This window comes from Chenopodium album, chromosome 24 (assembly GCF_948465745.1).
Source record: "Chenopodium album chromosome 24, dcCheAlbu1.1, whole genome shotgun sequence".
NCBI classification, from domain to species: Eukaryota; Viridiplantae; Streptophyta; class Magnoliopsida; order Caryophyllales; family Amaranthaceae; genus Chenopodium; species Chenopodium album.
This window is the reverse complement of record NC_137857.1, coordinates 38282426-38293045: the sequence shown is the minus strand read 5'-3', so window position 1 is coordinate 38293045 and position 10620 is coordinate 38282426. Positions and strand designations below refer to the sequence as shown.

At 31.4% G+C, this 10620-nt stretch overlaps 1 protein-coding gene across 1 annotated transcript; it reads left to right on the top strand.

Moving 5' to 3' along the window:
* The first annotated feature begins 225 nt into the window (after positions 1-225).
* On the top strand, positions 226-5429 carry LOC145611887 (protein yippee-like At5g53940). The gene is made up of 5 exons (XM_081667268.1): positions 226-476; positions 2701-2744; positions 4443-4551; positions 4997-5052; positions 5144-5429. The coding sequence occupies exons 1-5, from the start codon at positions 381-383 to the stop codon at positions 5220-5222; spliced, it is 384 nt and encodes a 127-aa protein (XP_081523394.1). The 5' UTR covers positions 226-380; the 3' UTR covers positions 5223-5429.
* The last annotated feature ends 5191 nt before the right edge of the window (positions 5430-10620 follow it).

The following is a 10620-nucleotide window of genomic DNA, read 5'->3' as shown; positions in this document are numbered from 1 at the left end:
TTCGGATTCAAAAATTACACATTGGATTGGATTCAGACTCAGACTCAGACTTTTTGGATTTGGATCCGAGTCCAGGATCCGTTTACAAAGCAAATCAGATTCGAATTTAGCCACATCCGGCCCAAATTCGATCTGTTGTCATCCCTACAATTCTACTCCTAATACTAAGTACTAGTTGGAGTAATAAAATAAAAGCAACCGTGTACTTACCATTGTTACCAACATAATTTTGACTTTTTATTGTATACCGAATCCTTGAAAGTCGAAACTGATTCTGATTTCTAACATTAGAAAAAAAAAATGAATAAATCTTTGAGTTGGTGAGATAGTCATAGAAATAGAGAGAGAAAGAGTGAAGAGAGAGAAAGCAAGAGAAGGTGATGGGAAGAGTCTTTCTGGTGGAGTTGGATGGCAAAGCTTACCGCTGTAGATGCTGTGATAGCCCTTTAGCACTTGCTGATGATGTTCTTTCTCGGGTAATTTTTTTGAATTTCAATTTAATCAAATTAATTTCTTGATTTTGTATTTGTTGCTTTAATGTTGAAGTATTTGTTTGATTTCTCAACTGGGTTCCTTTTAATTTGTTGTATTTTTCTGTAAATTTAAGATTTTTTTTGGTGATCATGGTGGGTTAATTAGTTGGGTGTTTGGAAATGGAGATAATTCAAGTTCATCTTGTGATTTAGGGTGTGAAATGAGCTTCAATTTGAGATGATATTGTTGCATGCAAAGAAGTATATCAAAATTTGTAATTATAATTGATGTTCTCATGTTGCAATACCGCGAATTTTATAATCAAACTATTTGTTGGTGGATTATTAGAGCCCACCCTTTGCAATTTGCAACAATGATTCAATGAATTATTTGTTATTGTGTTAAAAAGGGGAGGATATCCTCAACATTGAGTGAATCAGAAATCACTTGATCATTCTCAGCAATTTAGTGGACTCAATTTATTAAGTAATGTAGTGGGTGCTTGTTTTGCTGTAAGGGGACCATTTGTCTTTCAAGAAGATGTTTGATTGTTTATCATGTTTTGATTACATATTATTCTATGATTGTAATTTTGATTTTAGGTATGCTTTGAACTTGTTCATACAATTCATGTTAGCCGACCCCATATCATTTTGGGACTAAGGCTTTGTTGTTGTTGTTGTTGTTGTTGTTGTTGTTGTATGCTTTGAACTTGTTCATCGTGAAAGATGGCTGTATGTGTAATACATTTTTTTTTCACTACTTCTTAATGACGGAGCCATGGATTGAGGCTGAGAGATGCAAGTGATTAAGAATGTGATCATCTGGTGAATGCCTAGTTGCTGTCAATCTGTTTGAGTCACTAAGGTGCATTATGATGAAGGATATACATCTCCTAATTGTTTTCAGGACCATGATTAAGGTAAAGTATATGAGGATAATTGCAGGCATTCAAGGTTACCCGATTCTGGGAAAGGTGAACCAAGAATATTTTACATTATCTTGACTGTTGTGAGGAAGAGTAGATAATGTAGGTCTAAGAGATGAAGGAAACCATATTGATTTAAATGGACAATTTGACAATTAAAACTTCCTTCATTGAGTAGCTGCCACCAAGAGATTGTTGGAAATTTAAGTGAAAGTTATAGTGGGCTTTAATATTTTGGAGGGGTAATATCGTGCGAAAAATGATTAATCATGGTGGTAAGAAGAAGAATAAAGTGTGAATATTTGTGAATTTCTGACTTAAATTGGATAATGCTTTTGTTTACATACATTACAATATTACACCATACTGGTACATCACATAATTATAGAGTATAATGTCAATTACCTTAGGTTCACCAACTTGTAATAACAATTCTCTAGAGTTAATTTCTTGTGTAGGATGGTCACTGGCTAGATTTTCTAAGGTCTTACTATGGAGTAAATTTATTCTAAGATATTAATACTCTAGAGTTTTCTAGATTTATATTTTAACATCCCCCTTTAATTTGAAATGCATGTTTAACTTCGAGTTATCTTCTAAGTTGGAATTGCATTGGTGAATGTTTTTGTGAGTTGCACTCCCATCTTGCAAAATTGTAACTCGATCTCTTGTTTCTGGACTAGTACACGGATGAAGTCAATTATTCCAATTAAACTCTCTCTTTATTCATATTACTAACATCATCATCAAGATCAAAATGTTTCTCCAAATATTCGAAGTCCACCAAGGCTTCACCCTTAATTTCTTACCGATTCGAGTCATTTTGAGTTAAAGCTATTCTGCTACTGTCTACCAGATGGGAAGGTGTTCTTGAATATCATATGGATTCATTAACGCTCTACATAACTTGCATTTTATAAATGACCGTGTCACATCACGGAGTTGTTGTATATTTGCTAGTGTGTAGTTGAGATCAAAGGCATTAGCCACTCTTAAGTGCAGACTTTGCAAACTGAAATGCCTTTTCTACTTATGGTCATATAACCTATTATTGAGGTCTTTGCTTCTGACTTACAAGTATATTTTTACATGTTACTACAAGTCTACAACAACTCAATCATGGCGATTTCAATTTTTTGCTCAGCTCGTATTTTAACATAGATATCTTGTGATTCATTGTCATTTTTCTGGGAACTGAGATTGTCCTTGCTACTTTGTAATTCTTTTTAAAAATATAAATTAGAGAAGCTTGATTTTAATATTTTCTACTGATTTGAACTCTTGCCTTGTTTTGTCAGTCATTCAGTTGTCGCCAAGGGAGAGCTTATCTTTTTGAAAATGCGTAAGTTCTTAAAAAAATTTCCATTCTCTATTAAATGACTTCATATGTGCAGTGTGCTATCTTCCTCCTAATTCTATCGTTACAACAACTAGCTGTATTCAAGGATTTGAATCAGGGTATTAGAGAGTAGCACATGCAAATGAAAAAAAGAAAAAAAAAAAAATGAATTGGTAATCCATACTAAAGCCTTTTTATTAAAGAACAGAATAACATTAATGAACTCTTTTTTCTTTTTGTATTTTGGTTTGATATCTTTGTGTGTGTTGAGGCAGTGACTAAATTTTGCATTGGAGATGAAGTAGAATAGAAGCATTGCCTGTCTTTCGCTCCATTTGATAGTACTCACTAGTTATTTTTTCACTGCACATCTGTGTAATACAGAAAGGTTTTGGTAGGGCCATAGTTGAAGGACAGGACAATCTTGTATGGGAGAAGAGTAACTACTAACTATGATAAATTTTGGGGAGGTGAATTGTTCCATAATGGGGATAAAGGTTTCCCCTACCCTCTCATAGAGTAGTCAACATTCTCCGTCCTTTGACTTCTCTCTTTTACCAAGTCCTATTTACCATTATCTCCTTCACTCATCTATTTTCATTTTATTAGTTTTAAACTTTTAATTATCTCTTAATCCTTCCCCTTAATACAAGCATTGGGGTGATTATACATTTGTACTTGACTACTTGTTGAATGTTTATCTGGGGAGGGTTTTTTTGATCGGTGATGACTGGCCGAGAAACTAAGTACCTGAAAAATCATGTCCATGGACTATGTTAATCGAACTTGGGTACCAATGTCCAACAAGGGTACGTGTCCAAGTGTCAAACTTAGCCAATGTGAAAAATTTTCTTGATTTTGGCCCAAATGAAGTGTTGAAGTGTCTTACCCATGTCTAAGTGTCGAGGATCCAACATAGGGTACTTGAAGTGAAATGAAGAGTTTGGGTAACAGTCCATGGATGACATGACTCTCTTGAACACTTTAAATTAGACATGCTAAGTTCCTTTAAAATTGACTAACCAACCTTGCTAATACTTTGGTAGACATGCTATAGTAAGAGACTTCTAGCCCAACTGAGTAAATAGATAAGGTTCACATGCCTTCATTGGACATTTTGATCGATATAGTATGCGGGGTTATGTACCCTACCGTTTCCTTTAAAGTTTAGACACATGCTAAAACTTCTACACTGTATACCATTTATACTCTAATAGGTGACTATCATTTTTGTGCTTTGTACAGTTTTAGGTCTTATACGGTTACATAACTACTTTTGCTTATAATTTCTGATCAGCACTAGCTACTTATCTTGTGTGAATTAGAAAAAGATGCCTGCAACCACGTCTGAAGCTTAAGTTAGCCTAGTGCGTTGACTTGTCGCTTATTTTGTCAATGTATGCATATGCAGATATAACGAGATATGAAATAAGAAACATGAGAGGATGTTCCTAAAATACGAGAGGAGCAATGCAAAAGAGTATAATAGGTCCCTGTTAGTGACTTGCGCGCAAACATATTCTGATATCAGATGTTTGCTGCTTGGTTGACATCACACAAAATGGTCTCTTTAAGGATAAGAGGCATCTAATTTTTGTTCCATTTTTTCTTTTCCTCTACTCGCACAAAGAATCGGAATTACACATGTGAGACTAATGTTTGTCTTCATTTTGGATTCCTTTTTTTGGCATTGTTTGACAGGGTAAATGTGACAGTTGGCCCTGAAGAAGACAGGCTTATGATGTCTGGAATGCATACTGTTGCGGATGTATTTTGTTGTGGCTGTGGTCAACTTCTTGGTTGGAAATATGTAAGATTCCTGAAGCCATAATCTTTATGTGTAACATGTTTTTGTGATTTCAAGTGAGAAACTTCCCCCGAATTCAATCATATCATTAGGTCTTCAGATATACCGAAGAAAACATTTGCATTAGAGCCTTATAGATGATGTATATAAAGGACAGCCTAGCAATACTCCCAATGCGACTTGAGCTATATTATAATGCAGCAAGTGGAGTCTGTTAAAAGGCTTTTTGAACAAAAATTGTGCTCTTGCTATATCAATAAATTGCATTAAAAGTTCATTATGCAATGTTTGTGAACCGATAATGATATAAGATATGCATAGCTACTAGGAGAACAAGTTATCCCGAGGTACCATACGTGGATGATTGTATTGGCAGACATGTAAACGATTACTATCCAAGTTGGGTTGATGATTAAAATTATGTTGCCGTTTCTGTTTGTTTCCTTAGATGGTAGCTCGTGAGAAAAACCAAAAGTACAAAGAAGGGAAGGTGGTTCTTGAAAGGTAAAAAAATGGGCACTGGATAATTGGAGGTTTGTTAATTTAGCTGCTAGCCCTATCTGGTAGTAATACTTATCTCATTTTTGTCCAACAGATGGAGAATAACCGAGGATTCGGGTGAGGAGTTTAATCTCGATGCTCGTCAAAATTCAAGTGATCCAGAATATCCTTAGTGAAACTTTCATAGTTAAATTGCATAAGAAAATGGAGAAAAAAGAAAATAAGAGGGGCGGTCATTGTAAATATTTGTGTATTAGAATTTTCTCTTACCTCTAGTTAGTCAAATGTTGTTAAATTAATCCTTCCCTTTACTGTTTACCCTTTATATTGGATTGTCTTAATAATTATTCTTGTTAACCAATAAATGAATATTCATGCAATTATTTTCCTATTAGTTGAACCCTATTTATGCACATGGTAAAAAATTAATGAATGTAAATACTTCGTTACCCAGGTGAAACTCAGTAAGGTCCTTTTTTTTTTTTCTGGGTAAAAGGAGACCTTTGGCCGGATTTTGAGTATTGACAAATGACAGTGCCATATACTTGCACTTTGTATCGTTCTCTTTCTCTTGGACCCGAGGAAGGGAGGATATAAAATTGAAATTTGGAAATATTATATTGAAATATATATATATTTATATATATATATATAAGGCTCTCGTGAGAATTTTTCTTATGTGAGAATTTTCATATGTGAGAACACTCTTTATGTTCTAAATTTTTACTCATATGTTCTAAATTTTAAATCTGATGTTCTAAACTTTTTCTTAGGTATTCTAAATTAAATCAAATTTTCTAATTTAGTACTCACATGTTCTAAACCATAAATTAGTTAAGTTTGATGTCATAAATTTTAAATAACTTGTTCCAAAATTTTAACTTATATGTTCTAAATTTTAAAACGTGTGTTCTAAGAATTTTAATTATATGTTCCAGATTTCAAAGCATATGTTCTGTTTTTTTACTCGTATGTTCTAAATACTTTACTCACACTTTCTATATTAGTTTGTTCTAAATTTTTATTCACATGTTTATAATCTTAAATCAAATGTTCTAAATTTTTATTCACATGTTCATAATCTTAAATCATATGTTCTAAATTTTACTAGTATGTTTAAAATTTCATAAAGCAAATTTTATAAATTTTTAATCACTTATTCTAATTCTTAAATCAGATGTTCTAAACTTATTACTCACACAAATGTTCTAAATTATTACTCATATGTTCAAATTTTTAATTTGAGTCACATGTTCTAAATTTTAACTCGTATGTTCTAAATTTTTACTCACATGTTCTAAATTTTAAATCAGTTCTCATATAAGTATGAATTCTCACATATGAAGATATTCTCACCGGATCCCTCCCCTACATATGTATATATACATATATATATATATGTATGTATACATACACATATACATATGTATGTATATATACGTACACATATACATATATATATATGTATGTATATATACATGTGTGTGTGTATATTTTCTATTTATTGGTGAAAAATTTATGATCAAAGTTTGATTTTGCATAATAAGAAGCATTCTTAAGTTAATAATCAAGTAAATAAATGATAAAATATATAAAGAAAATACTTTTAATGAAAATCCTAAGTTAAGTCAGCTATAATCAGTTAAATCAATGTATCATTTCAAATTTTCAATGATTCATACTCCTTCCGTGTTTTAATAAGTGTTACACTTTGACCAGCACTAGTTTTAGTCATTTAACTGACTTAAATAAAATACGGAGTAAGAGGTAAGTGGGTGTAGTTGGAGTATTAAAAAATTGTAAAAGAAAGATAGTTGGGTAAAAAATTTATTGAAAAATAATGAATGTGAGAGGGAAGAAATAATAAAAAAAGTAATCGTGGGTTCAGATTGGGACCGTGAGAGGAGAAAGTGTAACACTTACTAAAACACGACCGACTTTGGTAATTATAACAGTTATTAAAACACAGAGGGAATACTCCATTTTAATAGCTTTATAATATTTTGTACTTCTTCCGTTTCTTTTTAGTAGACACGTTTCTTTAGTCACGTTTGCCAATGCGCTTATTCAATAATCAATATCTTTAATTATCGATAAGCAAAAATTATGAAAAGTTGATATTTTGAAAGTATATAACGTGACGAATCTAACAAGCTTCCACATGACTATATTTTTCATTACGTATAAAGCACAAAATACGGTCAAAGGGAGGTGGATGAATAGTGCTAAAGTCAAAACGTGTCAACTAAAAAGAAACGAAGGTAGTATTTTCTTCATCCCTATTTTTTTAACCTCATTGTTAATATATGAGTTAAATATTTAAAACTTTAACCATAAATTCTTGTAATTTTGTAATAGCTTATATAATCAGTAATGAGTATTTACAATTTTACACACACAAAACATTCAATTAAATTAAAGTTCAGTGAATTAAAAATAAGTTCCAAAGAAATAGGGTTGAATTACGTCTAAAGAAAAATAGGGAGAAAAAATCAATTACGAGTAGTATTTACACACACAAAAAGAAAAAAAAAAGAGGTTAATAAAATATACGTATGAATTTTTTTAAAAAAAATAAAATTAAAAAGCAAAAAATGACGCATGGTGATGGTGACTACATCTGACTCCTTTATTCGATCTGTAAGTCAATACCCAATCAAACACTCCATATTTATATTACTCCTCTCTCTCTCTCTCTCTCTCTCTCTCTCTCATCCATCATTCATCATCTTCTTTATTTCTTCCATGCATGCACATCTTAACATCACATTCATATCATTCATGCATCTATCTTTTCCTTTTCCCTCTACTTTTATCAATTTATTATCATCATTTTATATTGTTAAAGGTTTATACTCGTATGAAAAATGACTGAATAATGTAAACTACTCAATCTGTTTTGTAATACCTGTATCTTACGAGATACTTTCTCCGTTTCTTTATACTTGCAATACTTTCTTAAAATGAAAATGTCATAATAATTACAACACACTATAATTGGAAGTATTTTATGTCAAAAGTTGTACTATATATTATCTTTATTATAATCTCATGACCCACTAAATTATACTCTTAACTATATCTCTCTTCCATTTTATTTCGTAATTGTTTTAAATCACATGAGACTCACTTTTCTTAAAAATCGTGAAAAAGAGTGTGTTGCAAATATTAAAAAACGGAGGAAATAATACTTTGACTATTTGTTGAGCCCATGTAAGTGAAAATGTTGTCCAACTTGAAAGAGCTTAAAAAAGTGTTAGAAAGTATATCCCCACATTGAAGAAACAAGAAAGTTATAATCACTTTATAAGGTTAAGGGACTACTCTCCTTATTACTATATGGTTTTGAGGTGAAATCTCTTTGATCATTTAAAATAAACATTTTGTAAGAATATATAATCAGACGAACCTAACAAGATTTCACATAACAATATTCTCTCTTATAAATAAACGATAATATAGATCAAAGCTTTCTAAGTGTGACCCTAAAAATGTTAATGGAGCAAAAAAAAAGGGAGTACATAATTCCGTCGGTCTAAACGGCGCCCACATATATTAATCATGCACATTTTGTTTTATATGGAGCCGTATAATTTAAGTATAAAGTATTAACCGTATAATTTTGAAGAGAGTTTAAACCATAAAAAGAGTGAATGGTAACGGCGCCGTTAGACGGGCAGTAATGATTGTATGGTACAGACAAAAAAAACTAATACAAGATCGTCAAACTAGATAAAGGAAGTCATCGCAGCCGTCGTCGCCGACAGGATGACGGCAACTTTGCTCTCAATAATGTCTCTCATGATTCATGAATACCATTCCTTTTTTAGTCTTTTTTTTTTCACCCTTTGATTTATCTTCTTTGTTAAAACTCTTTCGCTATTGAAACTAAAACACATTTTTTCCGTTTCATATTAAATCACAACACATTTTATTTCAAAAAAAATAAATTTAAATGACACATTTCATTTTTTATACAATTTTCTTAATTACGAGTACAATTGAGGTGAATCTAACAAGACTTTACATGATCAAACTTCTTCTCAACACAATTAAAAAAAGTCAAATCAAGTTATCTAATTTAAAACAGAGGAAGTATTATCTTTATGTCTTTTTTTATTTTAAAAAGTATATTGAAATGTCACCTATTCGTGCCTCATGTCCATACCCCAAACTCGATCCTATACCATTAAATATTTTATTCCTGCTGGATTACTCCGTAGTAACTATCAACAAATAACCAAGATGAAAATAGAGATAGTATTAAAAAAAGTAATTGAGCCCGAACTTATGTCGTGTCATGTTTTATAGTACCAACAAAGAACCAAGATGAATATAGAGATAGTATTAAAAATTTTAAATGTTAGCCCGAACTTATGCCGTGTCATGTTTTATATTAACCATAATATTTGTACATTAGTTTAAAATGTATTCCGTATTTTTTCTTATGAAAGTTTAAAACGTATTTTTAGAGTCTGTTCTCTTCAGATTATTTTCAATTCAACTCCAATAAATTCAGTTCAGTTCAATTCAGTTCTAAAATTTTTTTTCACTCATAAAATATTCAAATCAGTTCAACTCTAATAATTTTTTTTTTTGAAGAAAAGTTCAACTCTAATAATTAAGTTTAGTTTAGTTCTCTTTTCAGAAAAAAAAAAAAAAAAAAAAAAGTTTAATTTAGTTCAATTCAGTTAATCAGAACAGGCCCTAAGAATCTATAAACCGTAAATAAAGTATGATGAAGACCATTCTCTTAAAATTAAAGAAAAAAGTTGGTAGTCCGTAAGTAAAGGGCAAACAAGATGGAGTAGTGTAGAACTACAAAATAAAGATGACGGAGTGACGGCTGAGCTGCCGACAATATTCCCTAAGAAAGGGTCCATCCTCTTTCTACTCGCCACGTTCTCACCCTTTTACATTTCTAAACACTCGATGCAGTAGTCTCGCGTGGCCTTCATTAGGGACCATCCGCCCCTTTTTTTTTTTTTTTTTACTGTGGTACTGGTAAATAGTATCAAGTTCACAGACCATAATTAAGTACTCATTTATATTTTCATTAAAAAAAAAAAAACTCGTTTATATTACAGTAATAATTAACCATTTTTTTTAATATTATTTACGTAGTATTTTATAAATATTGGGTAAATATTTTGGTTTTATGTAAATACTATATATCCATAATCCATTGAAAGTCTTTGATCCTATTATCATTAAACTAGCTACCCTACTTAATAATCAGGTCTTTTAACATACTGATATTAAAATAAAGGTTGGGTTGGTGTCAATAATATATGGCCTAATAGTTGGCCATCAAAAGAGAGAATCGTCAGCGTATCAGTTGATTTTATGGATGTGGGGTTGGGGGATGTACCATATAATTTTGAAGGTGGAGGACAATCCTTATCCTTAATTTGTCAAATTAAAAACAGATCAATCACATCTATTCGTTTATTATGGGAAACAATAACTACTGTATTATAATTTGGAGAAAACAAATACTGTAATATATTACTCTATGATATCCGATATTGTTAAACGCGGGCCTGGGCCGCACCCGCAATCCAAGAGAGA